General features: G+C 38.2%; 1 protein-coding gene across 1 annotated transcript in view; it reads right to left on the minus strand.

Annotated features, from left to right (window-relative positions):
• Positions 1-27,233, minus strand: part of ATP13A4 (ATPase 13A4) — a 60,703-nt gene extending 33,470 nt beyond the window's left edge. Inside the window, exons 1-11 of the mRNA XM_024752117.1 lie at positions 27,174-27,233; positions 23,284-23,353; positions 16,038-16,172; positions 13,519-13,689; positions 12,493-12,650; positions 11,630-11,818; positions 8,578-8,639; positions 3,853-4,003; positions 2,212-2,298; positions 1,829-1,982; positions 568-679 (exon numbers count right to left, since the gene is read on the minus strand). Of these exons, the coding sequence (XP_024607885.1) occupies positions 568-679; positions 1,829-1,982; positions 2,212-2,298; positions 3,853-4,003; positions 8,578-8,639; positions 11,630-11,818; positions 12,493-12,650; positions 13,519-13,689; positions 16,038-16,172; positions 23,284-23,353; positions 27,174-27,218 (1,334 nt within the window). The 5' untranslated portion in view covers positions 27,219-27,233. The remainder of the gene's footprint in view (positions 1-567; positions 680-1,828; positions 1,983-2,211; positions 2,299-3,852; positions 4,004-8,577; positions 8,640-11,629; positions 11,819-12,492; positions 12,651-13,518; positions 13,690-16,037; positions 16,173-23,283; positions 23,354-27,173) is intronic.
• Between the last annotated feature and the right edge of the window lie 326 nt (positions 27,234-27,559).

A 27,559-nucleotide genomic window follows, 5' to 3' on the forward strand; every position in this document is an offset into this window, starting at 1 on the left:
ATCAGCTCGGTCTTTTGTGACCACCTGGAGGGGTGGGATGGGGAGGGTGGGAGGGAGGGAGATGCAAGAGGGAAGAGATATGGGAACGTATGTATATGTATAACTGATTCACTTTGTTATAAAGCAGAAACTAACACACCATTGTAAAGCAATTATACCCCAATAAAGATGCTAAAAAAATAAAATAAAAAATAATAAAATCCCAAAATAGCTAATTAATTACCAAAAATAATTTAAAACCAAATTTATATTTGGTTCAAAATGGGGGCATGACCACAATTTCAAACCCTCTGAAACATGGGTTGTATTCGTGTATCTGTCTTCACAAAGCTGTACAATCACATCATACTTTACAATTTATACAGCTTTTTCTCATCAGTTCTCCCAGTGTTCACATCAGCTTTGTGATTTAGGCAGAGCAGGGATGACTATATCCCCATTTACTAAGTTCAAAGGCATTTCATGCACACAGATTCAGTAAGCTGTGTTGCTGGGTCCACTGCCCAGTCTGGTGCGTCTTCCCACGAAACCATTCTGCTTTATCAAAATTCCCCCCACCCCATTTACCTCATCAAGGCAGTGGTATGATGGTCCATTTCCAGCTTTTTGTAGGCCAGTCCTATGACCCGGAAGCCCTGTGTCGTGTAAATCTGAAGTTCACTCACAAAACTAGTTGGTACTGTTCAGAAAATAACACAAGATTAGTATGCAATATGAACTCAGCTAGAACTGGGAAAGGAATTCTTTACAAAGAGATCCAACTCTTGCCCAAGAAAACACACCTCTAAAAATGTACACAAACAAGTCAGTGGGAATGTTAAATATTACTACATTGTCACGATCGACCTCTTGGGATCCAGTGAAGCAGAAATGAAAAGGAAGCATTCAAAAAACAAAAAGAAGAAGAAGAATGGGAAAAGTGTATGATTCTTTTTTTCTCCAGTTTAACCATCAAATATTTATTGAGCCTACTATGGGTCAGGAATTAGCTATGCAGAGATTGCACTGCAATTGCCACTCTGAGGATCTTTGTCTAGTAGGGTAACAGCCCGTACACTAACAGTACAATCGAATGAGATCCTTGCTATGATCCAGGCAGTTACAGCACACTGTGGAAACACTTGGTGCATCTATCAGACAGGGAGGATGTGATTAGATGGAGAAGGGAAAGGGCATTTTGGCTGAGGGAGCACCACGTGCTCAGACACAGGGCCCTAAGACAGCAAACCTTGAAAGTTCATCTCAGGGGGAGCACAGGATGTGAAGATAGGAGTGGTAAGGAAACTCTGGGAAGTTTGATAGGAGTCAGATCATGAAGGCCTTAGATATGGTCCTAAAGGAGATTATCCTGGAGCCTATGAGAAGCAATCAAAGAATGAAAGCAGGAATGTGCTAACATAATTATACTGTGTGACAGAAAAACCAATCTGGTCACAGTGTGAAGGGTGAATTAGAGTAGGGGACACTGGGAGGCAGAGAACAAATTCACCAACTATGAAGTGATCCAGTGGAGGGATGATGAGGGCCTGAGGTGATGGAGTGACAGGGCCATGGATTAGCAATTGACAAGACAGAGGCACTGAGGGAGAGAGAGGAATCCAGGAAGAATCCTAAACTGGGATGGGGGAGTAGTACTTTCATTCACTAAGATGGGAAATAGAGAGAGTGAGAAAGATAAGCTTGGTTCTGGTACCGAGTCTGAGATGCCAGTGAGTCATCCAACTGGTGATGGCCAGTAGGCAACTGGATTCATCGATCAAATGCTATGGGGACATATGTGGGTTGGAAATACAGATTTGCCCACTGTAATATAAGTCTGTCCACTTACCTGTCTCAGGTTGGCAAAAGCTGGCCACCCTCTCTGGTGCACCTTTCATGAACGCCAGCCAGTCACCCCCCATCTCTTGGACGATGACTGTCATCCTCTGCAGTGCTGATGAGAATGGGAACTGATGCAGGATTGCAATTCCTTCCACTGGGACCTGGGTGAGGGATGGGGAATGGAGAGGGACACACCACATAGCTTCTACCTATTGGAAATTAATTACTCCTTTTCCAATCCTTAGCTTAGCAAATAAGGGAAACAAGGTCTCACCAATTTTCACATGTGGAGTTCAAAGAAGACACATCTCTGAGCTTTCAAAATTGTGGGCCTGCCAGGACTTTCCTTCTGAGTTGGGTTTTGTGGGGTGGAGAGCAGGCAAGGCTTACCTGGCTGGCTGTTTTGCAGGGCTTAACAACCATGGTACATGCCGGTGCGCCCTTGATGTGGAAATCATGCCCGGAAACCACCATTTCCTATTTCAAACAGGATGTTTCATTGTAGAGATTTCTTTCTTGTTCATCCATGAATACTGTGCTCAAACCCTTCCCTTGAGAAAATCTCAAGCCGTCTCAATATATTCTCCTCCCTCAGCTACACGGAGGTGAACCAGACTTAATTCGCCACACACAAAAATAATGCATCGGAAATGCTAGAAACTTGAAGGGCAGACGCTTCTGAATTATTCATGTAATTTCTCCTGCTTTCTCTGCTGGAAGGTGCTGCATAAAGGCTCATTCTCCATTTCTGAAGGACTTAACTTGAAAACACTGAGCGTGAATAGCCCGCACCTTTTTCTCCTGGTTCACTCTCCTGCTCTTCGCTCTCTGTCTAATTTGGATTGATGGTCCCCAGAGTACAGCAGGGCCGGGATTGTGATGTATGTGGTTAATGTTCAGTAAACATTCGGGAATTGCTATAATAAAGACCCTAAATTATAGTCAGAGGAACCTTTTACTCAAAGATGCCAAAATGCTTTATAATCATCTCATTGAGTGGTAGAAAAAAATCTCAGAGAAGAAATTATAATCCCTACTTAAAGGTACAGGAACAGTAACCCAAGAAGGATGGAGAAAGTTACATCAGACTGCTGCAGAACAATGCCCTATTAGCGATGGAAGGGACCCTAAAGATTGTCTCCTTCAGTGGGGCTCACACATGTATCACAGGGGCCTGGAGCTGAACCAGGCTATACGGGGTGGAGGCGGGCTTGTAGCTAAGTAGGTGGGGATGTGTGTTCCCTAAGCTGTGCTTTTACTCCCCATTTTGCTATCTCAACCAGAGTAACTCCAACGATTTGGTTTGTGTAGGATGCTTTTGAATAAAATTTCCTTTTAAGAAAAGATTCCAGCTTTTTTGTTTTCTTTTAGGTGAACCCTGCTGGTCTAATTCAATCCCCTCATTTTAAAGTTATGGAAAACCCCAACAGGAGAGATGACCTCACGAGGTGAAGGAGTCAATCAGAACAGAGCCAAGACTAGAACCGGGAGAGCCGGATTCCTCCTCCTGAACAAGGCCATTTGATCTGAAATCTACTTCAGAGTCTCAACAAAATCCCTCATGGTTTTCCTTTTCATTGTCTAGTCTTAGAGACAAAATTAATACTAAAGTAGTAGGCATAAAACTCCTGGTAACAACGAACTATCCTAAGCACTGGGGACAGTGATGTTTCCTAATCCCCATGTTCTAGATAACTCTGAAACCAGACATGGCTCATACTACAGCTGGAAAGGGTTAGAAAATAATTATATAATAATTATACTAATACTATTGAGCTGGTAATATATTCCAGGCACAGCACCAGGGATTTTTTTTAATGCGTCCTTCCACTTAATCCTCACAATAACCCTAATATGGAAATATACTGAACAGAGGAGAAAACTGGAGCTCGGATGAGTTTGCCCCTCACTGCCATATGTACTCCATATTGGAGACCTCACATTTTTATGAGTATTGAATAGCTATAATAACACCTGGCTTGGTCTGGCATTGAAGAAGCTTCTTAGAATCTTTGCAGAACAGAAGCTTACCCAGGTAGTAGCTTCAAACATTTTGAGGTCCAGTGGGTCTCCATGGATGGTCCCATCCAGGAGGATCAGAGAATGGCAGCTGGCCATGGCTGCAGACAGTGGGCCCCATGGCAAAGCCTCGCCTGAGGCAAAGCTGTGGACTTCCTGGAAGCTAAAGGAGAAAAGGGAAAGGGCTTTAGTCTATTCCTGCAGGCCAGAATGGAGCTTCTAGAGGTGACCATCCTTTTAAAAAATAAGTTGATATACTTTGTTACATTACATATCTACACTCTAACCTCCCCAAATGAATAGTGCTTCATTCATCCATCGTCCTTACATAAGTTCGATGAGCATGAGAAAAAATCCTGAGGTTCTCTCAAGCTCTTTCTTCCCTCTTTTCCTTAACCTCTCTCTGGCACTGATTTAAATCCAGAGGTATAGAAAGAGCTAGAAGTATCACCCTTAGTTCTAAGTGCGTCCACTCCCACCTGAGCTTCCAGACCACTTTATCTCTTATGCTGTGAGACAGAACAGGCTAGCTCATACTATAGCGACTTGTGTATATCTGTGTATCTCCTTCAATCTATGCTTCAGGGCAGGGCTGTCTCTTCCATATCTCTCTCTCCAACATATCTGATTTTTGGTCCACAGTAGACAGTCAACAAATTTAACAGCAAATAAATGAATGAGTTGGTTACTGGAAATCTGAAAGACCATAATGGTAAAGAAATGAAATTTTTTTTTTTTTTTTTTTTTTTTTTTGGGACCAGGGAAGCCCCAAGAAATGAAATTTTTTAAAGACATTTTGAAAAGGACACGGCATTCTCTTCCACCCTGGCATCTAGGATCTGTATTGCAGCCATCATTACCATTGCTTTCTGTAGAAAGTGCCCTCATCTAAAATCTACCGAGATACAACTCAAACATCATATGCAGGGCTCTTTTACTAACTCAGAGTTGAAGTCATCAAGTTTGGCATTGGGCCTACAAAAGGATGTCCTCTGGACCTTATTGGTCAGTCCCTCCTTACATGTTTAGCACACTGGTTCACAAGGCAGGCCATACTATTTGGTGGACCCTGAGCGGCTGAAGGTGCTTCCTGGATTAAGGCCAAATCTGACTCTTGGAGCCAGTCAGAATCTACTTGTTCCTCCTCCTCCACACGTCAACTTCCTTCAGATCTGTGGCCAGCTTGGCTGTACCCCCTTTAATACTCCCTTCCTCTGGGATTACACAGGATCATCTAGCTGTGCTTCCAATGTGTAGTTTCCAGACCTCTGACCTTCCTAGTTATTGTTTCTTGGAAAATTTGTATTTTTTTACTATTTACCATAGTTTGTCTTAAAACATGGTCTCCAGGATCAGACTATTATCTCTCATGATATGGACCCTGCATTTCCTTCGGTTGCTCTAGCGTTTTGTTCCTGAAAGCATATACATCAGAATGTTAACTCGTAATTCAGCCATATTTCTTCCTGGTTTCCTCATTCAAGCTTCTTTAAGAGCTCAAAAACCTCTCGACTGAGCCTGTTGATCATATCATTATATATTGAAAGATCAAGTTATCTCAGTGGTTACAATATGTCTCTGGTATTTTAGTAAACATCTAAAAGGAAGCAGTCACCATCAATGATTAACACAGATTCTCAAGCTCACGCTGTAAAGCAAACACAGATCAGGAAAAAAAGAATCTTATCTTTAAGATGGCACACAAACTGTCTTCCGTATGTAATTCTGAATACACAGTTCTGAGTTTCGGAGGATTGGGCCAGACCTGGTTTGCACAAAAATAAATAGAACCCTCTGTCATCCCTGACCTTGAACTATTATTTGAATGTTTATGACTTATCAGGACCAGGTAGCTCAGGTAGACTTCCAATGACTTTAAAGTACCTGGCACATTAGGCAGGCCCTCTTTGGAAAAGATAAGAATTATTAGAAATGAGCTTACCGTTTACAATAAGATATCTAACAGCGACTAAGTCAGGTGCTGACTTCTTGCTTAGAATTTAATCTGTTTTCTCTTATTCTATCAGTTAAATTTGTCAATTAAAAAAACTTTGGGGGAATTCCCTGGTGGTCCAGTGGTTAAAAATCCACCTTCCAATGCAAGGGACATGGGTCCAATCCCTGGTCAGGGAACTAAGATCCCACATGCCGTGGGGCAGCTAAGACTGAGTGCCGCAACTACTGAGCCGGTGAGCTCTAGAGCCCATGTGCCACAACTAGAGAGCCCACATGCTGGAACTACTGAGCCTGCGCACCACAGCTAGAGAGAAGCCTGCACACCACAACGAACAGCCCGTGTGCCGTGACTAAGACCTGATGCAGCCAAATAAATAAATAAATACTTTAAAAAATTTTTAAAAAACTTTTAATTGCTCTTTTAGTCATTTAGAGCCAACTTTGACCTTTTTGAAGGAGGGAAAGGAGGGAGGGGGAAGGAGAGTGACAGGTTGGATTAATCTATCAATAATCTAAATAGTGTATCAATTATTTTTATTTAAATTTGACAAGTCACTTTTAGAAACAGAAAGTTTTAAAAGTTTTGTGAATAAGATGATGTCAATTGAATAAGGAGAAGAGCATTCAAAAGATGGAACTTATTAAGTTCACTTTAAATAAACAATCATTTCTTGTGCATCTACTATGTGTGCCTGCTATAGTGCTATATGGCATTAGGGACACAAATATAAATAAGAAAAAGACTGCTCTCTGAATGCTCACATATGTGAATAAATGCATACATTTTTTATAGACACTGAAACAGGAAAATACTAAAAACAAGAAGACCAGGCATATATCCAAATCTATCTTCAAGAGAAAATGAAAAGAACTTTAGAAAGTTACCACTTGTAACAGCCTCCTTCTATAGACTAAAATGGTTAGAAGCACCAGGATTAATTTTTCAACTCCAGAAATGGGCTTGTTTATAAATAATACATTAATATGAAAATGTGTTAAACATATATAATTAAAACATTTTATAGATAAATCGTATGTCATTTGCATAATGCAGAAGAATCATGATGTACCTTTTATGTATAAGATGCTTTGTGATTTAGGTTGCAAGTATGAGAGGGAACTATTTTCATTAAAAAACAAAACCTGAGCTCATGTAGCTCAATATCTAAAAAACAAACAACCCCACCAAAAAATGGGAGGAAGATCTAAGCAGACATTTCTCCAAAAAAGACATACAGATGGCTAAGTGGCACATGAAAAGACGCTCAACATCACTAATTATTAGAGAAATGCAAATCAAAGCTACAATGAGGTATCACCTCACACCGGTTAGAATGGCCATCACCAAAAAATCTACAAACAATAAATGCTGGAGAAGGTGTGGAGAAAATGGAACCCTCCTACCCTGTTGCTGGGGATGTAAATTGATACAGCCACTATGGAGAACAGTACGGAGATTCCTTAAAAAACTAAAAATAGAGCTACCATATAATCCAGCAATCCCATTCCTGGGCATATATCTGGAGAAAACCATAATTCAAAAAGACACATGCACCCCAAAGTTCATTGCAGCATTTTTTTCAAAAGCCAGGTCATGGAAGCAACCTAAATGCCCATCGACAGTTGAATGGAAAAAGAAGATGTGGTACATATATCCGATGGAATATTATTCAGCCATAAAAAGGATAGAAATGGGGTCATTTGTAGGGATGTAGATGGATCTAGAGACTGTCATACAGAGTGAAGTAAGTCAGAAAGAAAAAAACAAATATTGTATGTTAACGCATATATGTGGTACCTAGAAAAATGGTACAGATGAACTGGTTTGCAGGGCAGAAATTGAGACACAGATGCAGAAAACAAACGTATGGACACCAAGGGGGGAAAGTGGCAGGGGGTGGGGTGGTGGTGTGATGAATTGGGCGATTGGGATTGACATGCATATACTGATGTGTATAAAATGGATGACTAATAAGGACCTGCTGTATAAAAAAATAAATAAAATGAAATTCAAAAGCAAAAAACACAAAAAAAATTAATTTAAAAAACCCTGAAATCACCTATACCTCAGTTAAAAAAAAAAAACCCTCAAAACCTGAATTTGTCATATGTTCGTGTTCTGATCAGGCTGGAAGTTGCAGTGGGGAGAAAAAGCAGGCAGAGAAGCAAACTCAAACAAGAGAGCCCCAGCAGAGGGACATGGAAATCTTTACCACGTTAAGTTGTAAACTGCCAAAACGGAGTCCATTCTGGTCAGAAAAGAGGAGTTTCTGGCAGCCAGAAAGTAGTGTTGCCAGAACTAGAATACCAAGGAAAATGAAGTACACTAGCTGTGGTTCCACAGATGTTCCTCGTCCTGAAATTCAGTGTCTACAAGTCAGGGCAGTGTTCCTCCTAGCACATGGAAAGGCTTCAGTTTGTACAAGGAATGTTACCTCCTTGAAGGACAGTGTCTTGGTACTGTCCAAATGACACACACTGGCCCCGAACTAATATGCTGACAGCAAATCACATTTTAGCAAAGATTTAAATGCAGTGTCAAAACTTGCCCTTCATCTCCTGGGTTCTGGGAGTGTCCCAGGGCTGGGACTGGGGTGCGGGAAATATGCACGTTTTAGTGAGCTTTGGAAGTAGTCAAGAAGAGAAATTAAATGAAGATACTCTGGCAACTACTGCTCACCAAAGCCAGTGCCAAAATCTTTCCATTATTAGTATTCAGGAAGAAAAACAAAGAGTTCTGGGAAAAGAGAAATGACAACGCATTTGGTCCCAAGTACTCACCCACTCCTATCACAGGGCACGACTCCCCAGAGATCCAAGCCGTCCCTTGTTAAGGTACCTGTCTAAACAGAAACAAGAGCTCGGTTGACTCTGAAGATGCAGCAGCCCCACAGTGACACTGATAAGCTATGTTTTAACAGGAAAATATATGTCACAACACATGATCAAGATCAGCTCTTGAAGGAAGGACACAATAAGGTGGGTATCTGGAGTCCTGGGTGGAAGATTTGATGAACTCACAGCAGTTGTGTGACAAGCTGGCACTTAATCTCTTTGAACTTTAGTGTTCTCAGCAATAAAGGGAAGAAAACGGTACCTGCCTTACATATTTCAGAGGCTTGTTTCGAGAATTTAACAGAAGACTGAATGGATGGGACAGTCCTTGGTAAGCCTGCTTTTAAGAGCTATAAAATGGGTGAGTCTCCACAGATAAAGAGAACAGCCTCGTGGTTGCCAAGGAGGGGGGCGGTGACGGAGGGATGGATTGGGAGTTTGGGATTAACTGATGCAAACTATTATATACAGGATGGATAAAAAACAGGGTCTTACTGTACAGCACAGGGAAATATATTCAGTATCCTGTGATAAACCGTAATGGAAAAGAATACGAAAAAGAATATATATATGTATAGCTGAGTCACTTTGCTGTACAGCAGAAACTAAACACAACATTGTAAATCAACTATACTTCAGTACAATTTTTTTAAAATGGGTGAGTCCCAGCACTTATAGCAAAAGTTAAAAGTATGTCATCAGAAACAAGTAATGGAAGTAGAATTTTTCACTGTTCTAAAGAAATATTATAGTTTGCTATTTGACATCTATTTGGTAAAAAGGGGTTTGTTGGTATTTTTCTCAGTGCGGTATAGTGATGAAGAGCTTGGACTGGGCCAAAACACCAGCTGTGTGACCTGGGCCAATTATTTAATCCCCCTAAACATCAGAGCCCTTATCAGTAACATGGTCATAATCATATAGGGTTGTTTTAAAAATTAAATGAGACACTACAAAGTGCTTAACTTAATGTCTGGCATAGAGTAAGAGCTGAGAATAATGATAATTGCTCATAATTATTACTTAATTTTTTATTCAAATTCATATCACAATTATCTTTCCCACCCCCTGTTTCGTTTTCCAAGTCCAAGGATAACATGATCCTAGAACCAGAACATCTTTTCTTATGATGCTAGTTTGATCACGAAATAACATTGAGATGGTGGCAAGAGCCATATTAACCTTCTGTTCTTGGTAGATCTCTCTGATATTCAAGTAATTATAAAATACAGCTCTGATCCCATTAATTCTCTGCTCTCAAAAACCTTCACTATACAGTTTAATGGGTACCGAGTTTCCGTTTGGGAAGAGGGAAGAAGCTCTGGAGATGGATAGTGGTGATGGTTGCACAGAAATGTGAATACACTTAAAGCCACATAAAAATGGTTAAGACGGTAAATTTTATGTTATGCATCTTTTGCCACAATAAAAAATAAATTAAGAAAATGGAAGGCAACAATAAAAAAAGAAGAGAAAACACCTTCAATGGCTCCCCACTGCCTAAAGAGTATGTAAAAATTTCTTAGCCATACATTTGAAGTCTACAACACCCTCTCCTGTTACTAATGTTCTGCTCTGATCAAAATCACACTCTATTGCTCTCCTGACTCCTTGCCCACATTCGCCTGCCTACAATGTCCTCGGGTTTTATATCTTTTCGAATTTTCTGTATATTATGATATTTGACATGTTACAAAATCTCTCTCTCTTTTAAATCTATTTTTAATTGTGAAAACGGTGGTTTACATTATATGTTATAAATAAAATTATATAAGTTTTGTGTGCACGGCATCATAGTTCTACTTCTGTACACCATACAGTGTGCCCACCACCAAAAGTTTAACTTAAGAAACCTTTCTGACGGACAGACTGCCTCCTTGGGGCTAGCCAATTCTTAGAGATAACCAGCCAACAGCATGTCTTTGATATGCAAACTAACCAGTAAGGAGTCATACCTTCTCTATCTGACCAGATTCCCCAGGAAACAGTCTCTCTGAATTAATCAACCCAGCGCCAGCTACAAGACAACTAAAGACCATTCCTATAGCCCAAAGCCCACCAAAATCATTCACACTAGCCAATTGTCAGCTGTGTACCCTGCTCTGTCTTGCCCTTCCTGCAGAAACTCCTATAAAGGCCATAACCCAAGCACTCCCCTCACTCCTGCTTTGCTTCCTGATCAAAATCTGGCATTCCTCCTGGGGCCTTGCCTGGTGAGACACGGCTCTTCTGTCTAGGGGAACTGTGAGTAACATTAAACTTTTCTTTCAATGGCATCGACCTCTGCCTGTGGTCACTTAGTCACCTTTATAAATTAAGACCCAGGGACAAAACAGCCCTTCATTTCCATCTTACCCTCTTACAGCTCTCACCTTCATGCCAGCACACGTGTATATAGACAAAAGGAATATATTCGGGAGAAGGCAGAATAAGAAGCTGATTGGGAGTAACTGGCATGGGATCAAGGGTTATTTTAAGCAATACACTGCTGATGGGAAAATACAGTAAGGGATTGACTGGGGATTTATTTTAACCAAGTCTCATAGTAAGACACAGCTGAATAAACTCTTCCTTTTTTATTCATTCATTAATTCAATGAATATTTACTGAACACTGACTGTGTGCCAGGTAACGGTCCTAGCATTAGGGATACAGTAGTAACCGTAATAAAAGTCTTAAATTTTGTTCTTTGCATGAGGGTACTGACTACAGAGGGACAGAATGCTATTTTAATTCATTGTGTTTCATAGAATATTAGAGGTGGAAGAATCCTAAAATATTCACCTATTCCGTCTCTACTCTTCCTTCTCTAAACCCTAGAATCTGAGAGCTCAAGAGATGTATCTGTCCTAGATCACACATCCAACCAGAGACAAAATGAAGTCAGGTACCCAGTACCCACATCTAATGTTTCCTGCCTCACAAGAGTGTAAAGTACCTGTGCATGATGACAATGATAATAAAAATGTCACTGAGGATAAGAATGAAACACACATACCTTGTCAAAGCAGACAAGGTTTAACTGTCCACATACATTAATCCTCTGGGGGCTAATACAAAAGATGCCTCTCTTCTTCAGCCTCCGCTGGGCATAGATAATGCCTGTGGTCAGGGCAGCAGGTAGAGCGGGAGGAACCGCAATTGTGATGACATCAAGGGCTTTCTTCACCACCTCCTCCGGAGGTTCCTGGGAAGATAAAGTCCCTCTTTAGCTATTACAGATAAATCAACCGTGAACACTTTTATGCATATGACTTTTTTCTTCCTTTTTGTTTACTTCTTTAGGTCAAATTCCTAGAAATGATGTGAGTGGGCCAAACGTGGTTTAAAGGGTATGAACATGTTTAGGGCTCTCAATAGATTTTGCCAAAGTGTAATGAAAAAGCTTGTAACAGTTCATACTGCTACCAGCGGAGAACAGTGTACCAGTTTGCCATGATCTCACCAACACTGGGTTTTATTTTAAATTCCTCGTTTAACAGCTATAAAATACTACACTATTGGAATAAACATCCTCAGATTGAAGATGAAAAAATAGTGTAAGGAAAAGTCCAAGAGTAGAGGCATGTTGATATCTCAATAAACAAACTGTTTTATCCCACTAGATCTGATGGCTATTACGGATCAATTGGCAAATTGGCAAATCCAATGGATTCTTTAAATTTCACATCTTATTGGCCTATCTGCTGCATTGGTGATCAATTGCTTATATTGGGCATCTGGGAGTATATAAGCAGGTTTCAGTGTTTGGCTTTGCTTTCCCAGGTTTGAAAACTGCGACTTGTATTAAGGTCAACATGGAGAGCATAAATTATAGATGAGTGTACGTGTGCATGTAGTAGAAGAACAAAAGCTGTTTACCCCACTGAGCACATAGACGCACAAAGTATAGATCATCCCGATGGTGGCTGTCCCTACGAGGCACAGGAGGAACCTGATGGCATCCCTGTAGAGCTTAAAATTCATCGGCTTCGGGTACAGAATAGATCTCACGAGGTCCCCCTTTGCAGTGTTGAATCCTGAAGCAGCAAACACACACCTCATACTCTCAGGATGACATATACTACTGTTAGTGCTCTTCTAATCCTCAACACAGCCTTCGTTTTCTCTAGAGATACTTAAACAGTGCTTAAGCCCAAATGCAATTAAAGGATAATTGGCCAAATACCTAAGTGCTAGAATGGATATACCTTAGCTCTTTCAGAGACTATTCCTCTCTGGCTTTCCTTCCTTATACTTTTAATTTCAATGCATCCCAGAGATAGGAAAGCACCGTATGGGGGCAGAGCACAGCTTTTCCAAATACAGCTTCATTTTAAGGAAAGGATTTGTAAGTGTGCATGGACACGCACACACACACACACACACACACACACACACACACACATGCACAGAACACCCGAGTTTAAATTAAATGGCCCAGTAAACGCAGATGGATTCAATTTCTAATACTTTTCATCATCAAGTTTTCAGTTTCTAGTCCTGCCTGGAAAGAAGTTGAGATTAGTTCTTTGGGTTAGAATACCTAAGTTCTAGGTCCAGCTCTGTCAGTGAGTGGCTGTGTGATTCTTTTTAAACTTCACTTGAATTGTGCAGGCCCCAGCCTATTCATGTACAAAATGAGGACAGGCATCTTTGTTCTGATAATTTGATATGTGGAAATAGTTTATAAATTACAAAGCATATGAATAATAATTGTTGTCATCAATGTTATTATTTTTACTGAAAGGTATAGGCCATAGCTCAATTCACATTTTAAATATCTATATTTACATATATGGGGTCTGTCATCTAAAGACTGCTCCTTACCTAATTCATTTAAGGCACTAGACATATTGAGCGAAAATATTTCATCAAAATAATAAAATGAAGGAGATGCTAACTAACCTGTCTGCAGTACTACTGCTTTCACGGTGCCAGAGCAAGCCCCCCTGGCCTGGATAACCTCTGTTCCACAGAAGAGGACATGCCGTTTGTAATCCGCTTCACTCTGTGTTTTCCAGGGCACAGAGCTATCCATCTTAGGTAATGGAGTTTTAGTGACCGGAATACTTTCTCCTACAGAAAACAAGCATCTCATTTTGTGAGGTGGGAGGCCTTCACTCACTTAAACATGCAAATGCTAACTCATCACACAGCAGGCATTTTTGGAGGCTGCCATGTGGTAGGAACAACCCTTGGTATAGGGGATACAAGGAGAAACATAGTTCTTGTTAAGAGGTTTGTAGTCCAGAGGGGGAAACAGCCATGGAAACAAATAAGTATAATGTCATATTATAAATACTATGAGCATTGTAAAATGAAACAGAGATGCTGAAATAGACTGGAAATAAAGATTTAGGGAATAGCAAGTTGTGGGGTCTGGGAAATGAGAGGCCGTGAGAGCTATGTAGGAGCCAAAGCGTGGAAGGCCCTGCATGCACATACTTAAGTGTTTAAATGGTTTTCTATAGGCATTGGGGGCAGGAGGGGAATAGGGAGATATTCAGCTGTTTGATTCAGGAGAGTACTATGACATTTACGTACAAAGAGAGTGTACTCTGTCTGCAGTACAGGGAATGAATTGAAGTCTGATGAGGTTGGAGGCTGGATATCCAGTTGAGAAAAAAAATCACAAGAGTCCTGCTTAAAGAGGACAAGGTCTGAACTATGGCAACTGGCAGTAGGAGTAGAAAAGAGGCACTGGTTTTGAGAAATAAGAAATTGAGCAGCTACAAAACTTGGGGAGATTTTTATATTGGCAGATCATAGGGACAGAGGAATTCTAAATGGCTTCCTGGTTTCTGACTCGGAAGAAAGAGCAGAGGGTAGCATTAATCAGCAACACAGGGATTATAGGAGGAAGGAGGAAGGAATTGCCTTTCGGTCCCTGATTTGGAGATGCCTTATGGAATGACCATGTCGAGATGCTTTGTAGGCAGTTAGATATTTATTTGGGTCTGGAGCTCAGGGGAGAGGCCTTGACCAGAGATATTTAGTCACAGGTCATCACCTTATAAACAATAATTAAAGCCACAGGAAAAGACAAGATTACTTAGGGTTCGAGTGAAAGGTGAGAAAAGGAAAGGTCCAGGACCCCTGAACAACATCAAAAATCAAGGAGGTGGAGGAAGAGGAGAAGTGCAGGAAGCTGAATGGTATTGTCAGTGGTAGAAGAACTTGGAGAGTCAGCACTGACTTGGAAAGTTAGAAGAGTGTTTTCAGAAGGAAGAGATGGTCAGAATGGTTAAATGCAGCAGATAGGCCAATAAGATGTGAAATTTAAAGAATCCATTGGATTTGCCAATTGGGACATTTGTGACCCTTGCCAGCACACTGGGGGGGCAGATTTCAGGGGGTTAAGTGGCAATACAAGGTGGTGAATGGGTTGTGAAAGTAACCAAATAAAGAATAAAGCTTAGAGAATAAAGCTTATTGAAGCCCTCCACCTCCATTTGTAGAAAGGACAGTATAAGATCTGGGATATGTTCCAGTATACTAGGGCCACTTTCATTAGGAAAATTGCACTTGGCTTTGTGAAAGTCCCAGCACGGAAGGATTTTTATCAGTCTATGGATTCCCTAGAGAAAGGAACCTGACCTGTCACACCTGTTTTGTTTCGCTTTGTTTTGTAAGTTCACATAGGAGGGAGCTGTGTGCTCTTGTCTGCATTTAATGCCTTCCTGGTCTGCCAGGAGAAATAGACTCGATTTGTACTTTAATGGGAGCCACAGTACTGTACATCAATCCGTATTTATAGCCTCCAATTCCATCTCTGAAAAAGGCTTTATGATTCTTTAGCTTACAGAAAGGTAGGCACAGCATCTTCTCATAAGTGCATATGTGAGTAAGAACTCAAAGCACCGTGACCTTGAGAAGTCACTTCTCTCTGAACCTCAGCTTCCATATCCATGATATGACGTCCCTCCCAGCTCCAGCATGCGATTTAAAAATGAAACACAGTTAGTCCAAAATATCCAGTGTGTATTCTGAAGTTAGCAGATTTGGCAAATCCTGCCTCAACCACTTATCAACATTTTCAAACCAAGCTAGGAAGAGCCTGGCCTTGACCAGGGTGGGGCAGGGTTGTGGGGGAGGTGTTTCAGGATTTCATTAATGGTTTTCAAACCCTCCGTGTTTTTCTGAAGATGTATTTTATAGAAAAATACTAAACATAAAAGTCACAGATGATTCTGAAACATCTAATGACCTCTAAAATCTTTAAAGGTAAAATGACAGGGTTGTAATATCTAACCTAGTACTAGAAAGCAGCTTTAATTTGAACTCTCAGATCCATCCAGTGCAGGACTGTTAATAAGATTTGTGGGGATAGGAAGGTCCCATAGCAACCCCATGCTTTGCCATTATCATTCAGGAAAAACCTGGGAGAACCAGCAGAGGCTGTAAGCTAGGAGGTAGAACCATACCTGTCAGCATGCCTTCATCTACCACACAGCTTCCATCTATGAGAATGGCATCACACGGCATTTGCACTTTGTTCCCCCTCAAAATTAATAGATCTCCAGGTACCAGGAAGCGTGATTCCAGCTCCTGGACTCCAGCTGAAAGTATGAGTAGACAGAGTTGAGTCAGGTTTTTTCCCACAAAAACACAGTCCAACATCTACCTAAATTGGAAATCAATGAAAAAGCAAGCAGGGCATATATAAAAAGGAAGCCATTCCTCAACATTGATTTGAAATCTGCAAACTATAAGAAAAAAGGGTAATACATTATATTACATAAAATAAAAACCTCTGTGTGGCAAAGAAAAATAAATAGGCAGAGAAAAAACTAACGACAAATTCAGAGAACATGTTTGAAACTTACATTACAGACAAAAGATTAATATTCCTAATAAACAAAGAGTTTGAGAAAAAAAGAGACTATAGCAAATGACTGTATAGCAAAATTGCTGGAGTTGTTAACATAGAGTTCACACACACACACACATACACACTACAAGTGACAGGTGTTAAACATTTGAAAAGATATTCATTCTTACTCATAATAAGAAAATTGAAAAATCTGTCCTTCCTTTCTGCCTTCTGTCCTTCTTTCCAGTCTTCCTTTACTTCTTATCTTCCTTATTCATTCCCAAAGCCCAAAGCTATAGGGGGTTAAGCAAGACAGACATCCATGCAGGCGGCTGGGTGAAGTGGGGATGGGGGTGGCAGCACCCACCACATGGTGGAGCCTAAAATGGATGAATGGGTGCTTACATGGCCTGGTGCAGAGTGTCAGAGCCCAAGGAGGGAGACAAGGACCCCCATGGTGGCAGTGGCCTGGTGTGAGATATTGGAGTCCGAGCAGGGTGAGAAAGGCAGGATTGATACAATAACTGGATATAATGAGGCTAACGAGAGCCAGGTTTCTCACTGAAGAAAGGAAGTTACAAATAGAAACAGAAATAAAATCAGAATGAACTCTGTGGTATTGGACTAGAATTGGAGACAGGAGTGTAAACTGATGGTTTTCAATAGAGAAATAATATAGATGTGAATGTGTATGTATATAAGAATGCATGCATATGTATTTGCTTGTCTTTTTTTATAGGTACATGCTCTAATTCTGTTCTCTGAGAGGGCTGAGAGCAGTGAAAACCCACTAATGATGTACACACCTAGTGCCCAAATTTTGGTGTCTAAATTTCATTTCCCTTCAAAAAAGAACTAGGGTTCTTTAAAGAAATGGCTGATTACAACGCTGGGCCAAGAAAAGTACAAATAATATAAGGTAGAATGTCCTGCTATGCCACTAAGTAGGGAACTGCTCAGAGAGCAATGGGGTCAGATCAAGAAGATATCAAAGCCAACTTACAGAGCTCTCGCTGCCTAAATCTGTAATAATTTGAGCATCAAAGTAATGAATAATAATAATGAACAATAACCCATCAAATAAAACAGGTGTTCATTAGTCCATAATGACATAAGTAAATGAATAAATGAGGAGAAAAGATAGCTTTCTCTTACAGTAAATTGACAATTAATTATCATAGAAGGAAAGAAAATCACCATTTGGCCATTATCAAAGCAATAATTAATCTAGCCAAGAAACATCAATGGATACTAAAACTAGGGGGTGAAAATTTGATGAGGGTTGTTTATTTATAAAGTCTCAAAGTATATGTCAACAAAATAACTATTAATTAGAAAGAGAAAAAAGTAACTGTACAATAGAGAAACCTGACAGACACCATTTAATTAAGTAGTCCAAGTTAACATCACCAGTAATAGGACAAGTTTAAATTATGTACCACCTAAGAGAACATGGCATCACTTTTGTAATATTCCAGCCAAAATAGCGTAAGCTGAATTTAACTGTAAGGGAATATCAGACAAATCCATGTTGAGGGACATTCTACAAAATAACCAAAGTGGGAAGAGTCAAGGTTGTGAAAGTCAAGGAAAGATTAAAGAGATATGGCAAACAACAGTATTCGGTGATCTTGCGTCCTTTCTTATAAAGAACATTATTAAGACAATTACAAAATTGGAATGGGACTGAGCATTCTTTGGTACTAATATCAATATTAACCTTCTGATATTAATGTTTGAATTGTTGTTACATAGAAGAATGCTCGTATCTTTGAGAAATATACACTAAAGCATGTGGGAGTCATGGAGCCACTTATTTTCAAATGGTTCAAGAAAAAAGTTATTTGATCTACTCTTGTGGCTTTTCTGTATGTTGTAAATTACTTCATAGGGAAAAAGAAAAGAAAGAAAGAAAAAGACAGAGAGAACCATACATGAAATAGCATTGCTCACCTATCTGATTAGAAAAATCTAAAAGTTTGTCAGTATATTCTGTTGGCAAGATTATGAGGAAACAGGTACTTTCACACATTTCTGGTACGAATGAAAACTGGTACCTCGTCTATGGAAAGAAATTTGGCAATATCTCTCCATCAAAAATACATATGCATTTATTATTTAACTCAGCAATTTTACTTCTCAAAATCTATGTCAAAGATAGACTGGAAAAATATGGAAAGATAAATGCACAAGGCTTTTCATTACAGCATTATTCGTTATAGTAAAAGGCTGGGAAAGAATCCTTCAACAGAGAACTTACTGAATAAACAATGGTTCCTCCATACAAGAGAGTATTACGCAGCTGAAATATGAATGAAGAATATCTCTATATACTGCTCTGAGAGGGTCCCTGGGAAACATCATTAAGTATGTAGCATACACACCAGGAAATATAAGTTAAATGTGTAGGATACACCCCTGCAATCTAAAAAGCAGCAGTATATGTATATATCCTATTCTGTATATATACTATGTCACTATGAATATTATCTATAATTTGTATTTTTGAATGTAAAAATTTTTTTAAATGATTACTATTGAGAGTATGATTACACAGGTACAGAAGGAAGGTTAGGAAATTGACTCCCCTGAATGTCTTTTGTTTTATGGATTTAACTTTCAAATCATATAGATATTTTATATAGTAACTACACAAACTAACACAAAAATAAATTTGAAAAGCTAACATTAAAAGGCTAAAACAGAATAAATGAGGTGAACCTGTTGTTCACCTAGTTGTGAACATAACTGTTGTTGGCATAACCATACAGAGAATAATTATTTTGAGTGACTTTAAAACATATATTTTCAAGTATAATTTGTACCTTCCTCATGGTGTATCACAAACAGGAGAAAAAAAGAACTTTAAAAAAATTCTTAAATTGTTTTTAGGAATCATATTGTTGCTGGGTGTGCTGGTTTGTTACTCTGAGATTACTATGTGTAATGGGATAAAGCAAATGCGTAATTTGTTGCTGTAATTGGGAATCAGGACTTTGGGTATGGAGAAAGGAGAACTAGAAGGACAATCAACAAAGTTAAGTTAAAAACCCTTAGTTCTAAACTTAATCTGGAAATGTCAGTATGAGCTCATAATTTACATTTATCTTTAGAATATTATTTTCTAGGTATGTCTTCTGAAAAGGCCCGGGAACAATGACTAACACCACAGAAATGAGCATTCCTAACACTCTGACTGATGTCTCTAAGTACCATATGTAAGAGGTCTTTGGAAAATTGGATGTGTCCAGGTTTGGAGCAGGAATTGTCCAAGATGAACTTGGAATAGCTTATCATACCAGAAAGCAATACAATTTTCAAAGATTACTGGGGTCATGTCAAATGAATTCAAGAGTCAACATGAAAAGGTTCTGAAAGGCCAAAGATGGGCATCTTGAACAACAAGAATAAAACCTGCAGCGGATGAAAATATCCCAACCATGTTAAAATTATACATGTATAATGACACTAAAATTTTTTTTAAAGCCTTTGGAAAATGCTAAAAGATCAACCCATTATTTTGAAAGCTGGTGAATAAGGAGAAATAGTCAGATATTTATCCTGAAACAAACTGAATCTCAGGGTAATGAAATGGTTGAAGAAGCGTGTCTCTCTTTATGGAAATATTCCACTTAATGTATGAAGATGGAATATATTTTAAACTCAATGAAATAATAAATCTGGGCCATGAAGATTTATGTCTGTTAATATCACAAGAAAAAGACAAATGTTATGTACCTCCTATTAGAAATACACAATACCAATTATGAAGTACTCTTGCCAAAAACTCAAGCCTCAGATCTAACCACCAATTTATAGGAAGTACAAAGAGTAGAAAATCATGTTAAATTATTCCATGAGTATGCAATCAATACACTCAAAACCGTGGAAACCACAGGATGAGCCACTTACTTTCTTCAACAAAACATTTTCAAGGAAAAAAATAGGATGTGGAGGAGGGAAAGCGTGAATTAAAATAAACTTGAAACTTAACCAATTGCAGTATATGGACTTTATTTGGATCCTGATTTGAAAATATATATTATGTATAATAAATATATATTGTATATCATATATATCATAAGTATATATACACACACTGTGATTCAATTGGTGGAAATTTGAATACTGCCTGTAGAACTGATGATTTTTTAAATTATGTTTTTGGTTTTTTTAACACCATTTCAGAAATCTCTCTTGTTCCTCCTGCTTCACTGCCCTCACTCTTATGTTTTTTTTAAAGCTGTGATAAAGGAATTAAAAAGGAGTCTTTATATTTTAGACCTATCCTGAAATGTTTTCAAATGAAATTATATGATATCTGAAATAGTTTAAAAATAATCCAGGGTGAGGGAGGAAGTAGAACTGATGAAAACACATTCAGTGACTTGATAATAATTGAGTCTGGGTGATAGGTACATAGGGTTTCATTATTGTTTTCTCTCCACTATCATATGTAAAATGCTTCATCATAAAAAGTTACATTTTTATGTAACTTTACATTTCAGGACATTTTTAAAAGGTAAAAATTCACTTCTAGCAAAGATATAGCAAAAAGGAGCAAATTTATCTTCCCACATGAAACAACCAAAAGTCATACAAAATATATGAAACAATGGTTTTAGACACTAAATATAAGCAACAAAAGAAATGGGAAACAAATGAAGATGCCCTGCAGCTTACTGCCTGTAGAGGGTTTCCAGGCCACTATGAAAGAGGCGGAACCCAGACAAAGTCCAGAAGACTCTTAGTTTGGAACAGAGATAAAAGTCTATGGAGATTAAGGCATCTTGAGTTCACAGAACAGAGTACTGGAGAGAAAGTAATTGCCCAGAGGGAGAGCCCCAAAAGGCCCACAGAGGTCCCTTTTTAGTATTCAGCAGACTAGTAATTAACACATGCATATGAGGGAACTACTAGCAAATGAACAATGGGACATTTACATTTAAAATATCATTTAAATAGCATCAAAATATGAAATATTTAAAAATAAATCTGAGAAAGAGTGAAAAACTGTACAATGAAAACTACAAAACACTGCTGAGAGAAATCAAAGACAAATAAATGCAGATACACCATGTCTGCAGGTCACAAGACCCAAAATTGTTAACATATCAGTTTTCCACAAATTGATCTATAGATTCAACACAATCCCAATCAAAATCTCAGCATGTTCTTTTGGTAGAAATTGACAGGCTGATTCTAAAAGTCATATGGAAATGCAAAGAGCCCAATATTGCTAAAATAATTCTGAAAGAGAACAAAGCTGGAGGACTAACATTATTCTAGTTCAAGACTTATTATAAAGCCACATTATGTGGCATTGATATAAAGACAGGCAAATAGAACAGTAGAATAGGATGAATAGGATAAGGAGTCCAGAAATAGATCCACCCATGTACAGGAAACTAATTTTTGGCAAAGATGCAAAGACAATTTAGTGGAGAGAGGACAGTCTTTTCAACATATGGTATTGGGACATTTGGATATCTGCTTACAAAAACTGAACTTCAATCCAAAAAAAAAGAAAAAGAAAAAAAACTTCAAAATACAACAGAGAGGAAAATGTAAAACTTAAAACTATAACACCTCTAGAAGACAACGTAGAAAATCTTGATGACCTTGGATTAGGCAAAGATGTCTTAGATATGACAAAAAACATGATCCACAAAAGAAAAAACTGATAAACTGGACTTTAACAAAAGTAAAAACACCAGCCCTTTTAAAGACACTATGAAGGGAATGAAAAGACATGATAAGTTACAGACTGGGATAAAATATTTGCAAATCATATTGGAAAAAGGACTTGTATCCAGAATGCAGAAAGAACACTCAAAACTTAATAATAAGCAAACAGTCTAATATGGAAAAGATTTAAACAGATACCTCACCAAAGAAGATATACAAGTAGCAAAGAAGCACTTGAAAAGATGCTCAATGCCATTAGTCATCAGGAAAATGCAAATTAAAACAACAATGAGATACTACCCCTCAGCTATTAAAATGGCTAAAATTAAAAAGACTGACCATACCAAGCAGTGGCAAGAATGGAGCAACTGGAGCTCTTACACACTGCTGGTGGGAATGTAAAAGAGCACAACCACTTTGGAAAACAGTTTGGTGGTTTCTTTAAAAGTTAAATATTTACTTATCATATGATCCAGCCATTCCACAGTTAGGTATTTTCCCTAGAAAATAAGAACTGAAAGTGTATGTCCGTAGAAAGACTTGAACCCAAATGTTCAAGTGGCATTATTTGTAATAGCCCCTAACTGGAAATAACCCAAATTTCCATCAACAAATGAATGAATGAACAAACTGGTCTATCTGGACAATGGAATTCACTCAGAAATAAAAAGAAATAAACTATTGATGTTCTTAACAAAATGGATGAACTTCAAAATTGTTATGAACTTCGATCCCCAAAAAATTAATCCAAAATATACTATAAAAGACCAAAAAAATGCATACTATACAATACCATTTATAAAATATTCTAAACATGCAAAGTGGTTGCCTGAGGATGGGGATGAAATTGTGAGAAATTGAAAGGGAAGATTACAAACAGGCACAAGGCAACTTTTAGGGGGGATAGACAGTCACCTTTATTGTGGTGATAGTTTCATAAGTAGGTACACATGTCAAAACCTATCAAATAGTACACTTGAATTCAGCTTATTGTATGTCAATGTTTTTTTAAAAGGTGAAAAAAGTCTCCACTTCCCCACCCCTTTAAGTAAATGCACAGGAAAAGATACATGTGAAGATGACAGTAGTAGGAAAAATCAGAAATACAAATTTAAATCCTTTTCTCATTTCATATGGACAACACACAGATCTAAAATAAAGTGACTTACCCTTTTTCTCACATACAGAGACTGTAATGCTATTATGTGATTCAACTAAATGGTGGAGCTTTACAGATTGCTGAAAAAGAAGAATAGAAAATTTTAAAAAGCCTTTTCTATTTGAGGATAGGTCCCAGATATTATTCAGTAAAGTGTTAGCCTTCTTTAAAGATGGAGCCAACTGAATTACTGTTTAAAAACAAGACTGAGTAGCCTTCTACTCAACTGAAAAAGCATCCAACTTGTGGTGCTCTTCAGCCAGTGATAAGAAGTACGTGTTGTTTAATAGAAAGGAAGTTCCCAGATGCTCTGTCCACTCAAAAGAACTTTGATCATTCAACATTTATGTTTATACCTAAATAGTTTCAAGAACCAAGCATTATTTCAGTTTGGGGTTATCCCATATCAGAGTTCCTAATCTAACTTCATAAGGAGTTTGATTGTTCCTGTTATTCCCTCATACTATTTGCTGTTTTAATATGTGAAATATACGAGACATTGAGAGTGAATAAATAAGAGGAGACAAAAATAATAATACAATTATATTTGATTTCACATTTATTAAGAAATTATTGTGTGAAAGAACTTTTACATGGTCCTGGGGATTACAAATTCCCAATCATTTAGTGTTTTCATTTTTTTATTCTGATTTTGTCATTTAAGATCTCCCTTAATCTCCTAGCTTCAAATCACTTACAAATCTGATTAATATGTCCTAAGAATGATTAACAGAATCATATAAGGCGAAAGAGTGTTCTGCTATTAACTTATTCTTTTCTTCATTCATACATTCACTCAATATTTATTGAACAACCTTTATGCTAAGAGGTTGGGGTGGAATGGTCAACAAAACAGATATGATTCTTAGCATCAGGAATTTACAATGTACTGGGTAAATACATTTAATCAAATAATCACACACATAAATATATCACTGCAATCAACAATGAAATGAAAACAATAAGGTGTTTTTGGAGCATATATAGCTAATGAACCAATAGAAATCTTCCCTGAAGAAGTCACACTGAATCAAATAGGTTGTTGAATCTATGTGTCTCAACTCAAAAGAGATATTTGGACTTAAAATACATATATAAATTTGAAAGTCATTAGCATATGCCTTTAGAAGTCATTAGTATATGCAGTATAAGAATAATGAAGACTCAAGGTACTCGCATGAAAAGACCATCAAGACAGTATTATTAATAATAATAGTAAAGCTAGGTAGGAAATAGTGTAATTATGCTCCCTCTTACATAAGAAAGGAAAACAAAATAGATGTATATTCCAAAAACATTTTTGGAAGAATGCCCAAGAAACTAAAAACTGGTTGCATAAGTGGAGGGGTGGAGGAAGAGGGAGCCTTTATGTGGTGAACATTTTCATATTGTTTTGATATGAGACACCCATTTTTTTTAAAAAGCCAGGTAGAGGAGGATGAACTATAAAAAGAGAATGGAAGAGCAGCTAAGAGAGGTGGAGAGTGTGTTGTCACTGAAGCCAAAGGGAAAGCTCGGGAGCAGTTAACAGTGCCAAATGCAACTGAGAGGTTTAGTGAAATCTACGCTGTGGAAGAAAGTATACACTGTGGGAGGGGAATCATGAAAACAGCAAGCAAAAGACCAACCACTCAATAAAAATGAATGAGGGACATGAATACGGGTCACAGTAAAAGAAATACAAATAGCTTAAAACACGAGCAAGTGCTCAACTCACAATGGAAAACATGCTATTATAGTTATGAAATTCTGTTTTCATTTATATTGGCAAAAATAAGGAAAATAAACACTCATGTACTCTTGGGAGAAGTGTATATTGGCATCACTTGTTTAAGAGGCATTTGACAATGTCTAGTAAAAAAAATATATTTAGCTTATGATTAAGCAATTTCAAATATAGAAAATTTATATCTCTTTATCAATACAGATATGTTATACACACATTTACATGTAGTATAACTTATATATACTTGTGATTTATACATATTTGCAAACACATATATGTGGATGTATGAAAAGATATATATGCAAATATCCTCAATGCAGCATTGTTTTAATAGCAAAAGACTAGAAACAGCCTAAATATCCATCAATATAAGACTGGTTTTAAAATCATGGTACATTTAGAGAAAATATATTTGTGCAGATACAGAAAGATATTTAAGATACATTAGGTGAAAAATGCAAGTACATAACAGTGTATATAATAGTATACTTCCATTTGTATAAAACAAATAAACGCATATGTGTTTAACAGTGCTAAAAGTATATAGAACATCTGGTCCCAGTGGATGCCTCTTAAAAGACCCAGACACTGAAAGAACTAAGGTGGGAGTAGTATTTACTACTCATTTACACTATTTTGTTCTTGTGAACTTTTTTTATTATGTCCATATATTACTCCTTCTATTAAGAAAAAAGACTAGCTAGTTTTAAAAAATACTGTTTTTTTATTTTAAAACTATCTATGAGGGCTTCCCTGGTGGCGCAGTGGTTAGGAGTCCACCTGCCGATGCAGGGGACACGGTTTCATGCCCCGGTCCGGGAGGATCCCACATGCCGCGGAGCGCCTGGGCCCGTGAGCCATGGCCGCTGAGCCTGCGCGTCCAGAGCCTGTGCTCCGCAACGGGAGAGGCCACAACAGTGAGAGGCCCAAGTACCGCAAAAACAAACAAAAAAAACAACTATCTATGAGCCTTAGGATTATAGTGGTGACCTTAGCAAGAGCTCTTTGAATGGAGTCATAAGAGAGGAAGCCAGCTCCATATAGATGAGAAATGAGAGGGAGATGAGTAAATGAAGAGAGATGCATAATGAGCTTGAGAAGTTCTGCCGTCAAAGGGAGAAAAGAGGTAGAATAGTAGCTGAAGTTTGAAGCATGGTCAAAAGAAGGGATTTTTTTCATTTGTTTCTGTTTTGTTTTGGTTTGGTTTGGTTTTAAGTTGGGAGAAGCTTGAGCATGTTTAAATGCTGATGGGAAGGCTCTTAGGGAGAGGGAATGAGGAAAAGAGTCATTCACTGACCCCATAAGCATGCTGAGAAGGTGAAAAGGATGCTATCAAAAGCACAAGCAGAGGGCACCTCCTCCTCTGTAATGAGAGATCAGGTCAAGAGGGAGGTAGAGAAAAAAGTCATCTGGCAGTAGGAGGGTGTGGAACTGAGCAAATTCCTATCTTATGATTTCTATCTTTGTGGGAAAAAAAAAAAAGCAATGAGATAGATTATCAGCTGAATTAGAGGAAAAGTGGAATGTGGGCATTAGGCATCTCAGAAACTTGAAGGAAGATTTGGTTTGAGAACTTAATTCCAGAGAATGAGAGAGCACATTGACCGGAGACATATAGAAAGCTTGTGCAGATGAGGTCAGTCTTCATGGATTTATAGCACAATCAACCAACGTGTACCGTATGATTTTTTTCCTGGCAGTGCCTAGATCCCCTTGTGTAGGCATAAAGAAAGCCAAGAGTTGGACTGGGGTTTTGACAAATGATTACCAACCAAACACAAAGGACAAAGATATTAAACACTCCTTATTAAATATTAAAGACTCCTCCACCTTCACCCCTTTTCCACCATCTTCAAGACCCATCAGTAGTCTCTACACATATTTTTTCACTTATTCACAATTCATAAATATTTGCATTTTCTTCTCAATAATCAGCCTTAGTAAGCTAAAGAGAGGGAAAAAAATAACTTGAAAGGTTAGGGATTGGGATGGGAAGGAAAGGAAAGAACTAGAATTTGTTGAGCATCAGCTATTGTGCTAGATATTTACAAACGTGGTCTCATTTGTTATGGAGTGGGCAATGACTATTTTCCAATTATACGCTTTTCAAACAAAATTTCAACAAAGTCTCAACTCTTTCTTTCTCAGACCATACGATTGGTGGAAAAACTCACCTCTCTGAGATCATATACGGTCAAAGCGATGGAAATGATTGACATGATTACGATAGCAAAAGCATACTCTTTATAGTCTTCGCTAAACCACAGACAGACACTGAAGAGCTGAAATATGTAAAATGGATTTAAAACCTGTTGGCAGCATAAAAACAGGAAGACAAGGGAGATATTTAGGTTTCACACATAGCTATTCGTTGACTTGTTTGTTATCATAATCGTCTCCATGACAAATCGTCCCACCCAATATTCTTATTATATTTATGCAGCAATTACCATGTGCCAGATACTGCACTAAGCAACTTTACCTGAATTTACTCATTTAATTCCCATAATTATCTTATTATCCAGAAGTTATTAGTTATCTCCATTGTAAAGATGAAGAA

Source organism: Neophocaena asiaeorientalis, unplaced genomic scaffold, assembly GCF_003031525.2.
Source record: "Neophocaena asiaeorientalis asiaeorientalis breed wild unplaced genomic scaffold, Neophocaena_asiaeorientalis_V1.1 scaffold293, whole genome shotgun sequence".
In the NCBI taxonomy this organism is placed as follows: Eukaryota; Metazoa; Chordata; class Mammalia; order Artiodactyla; family Phocoenidae; genus Neophocaena; species Neophocaena asiaeorientalis.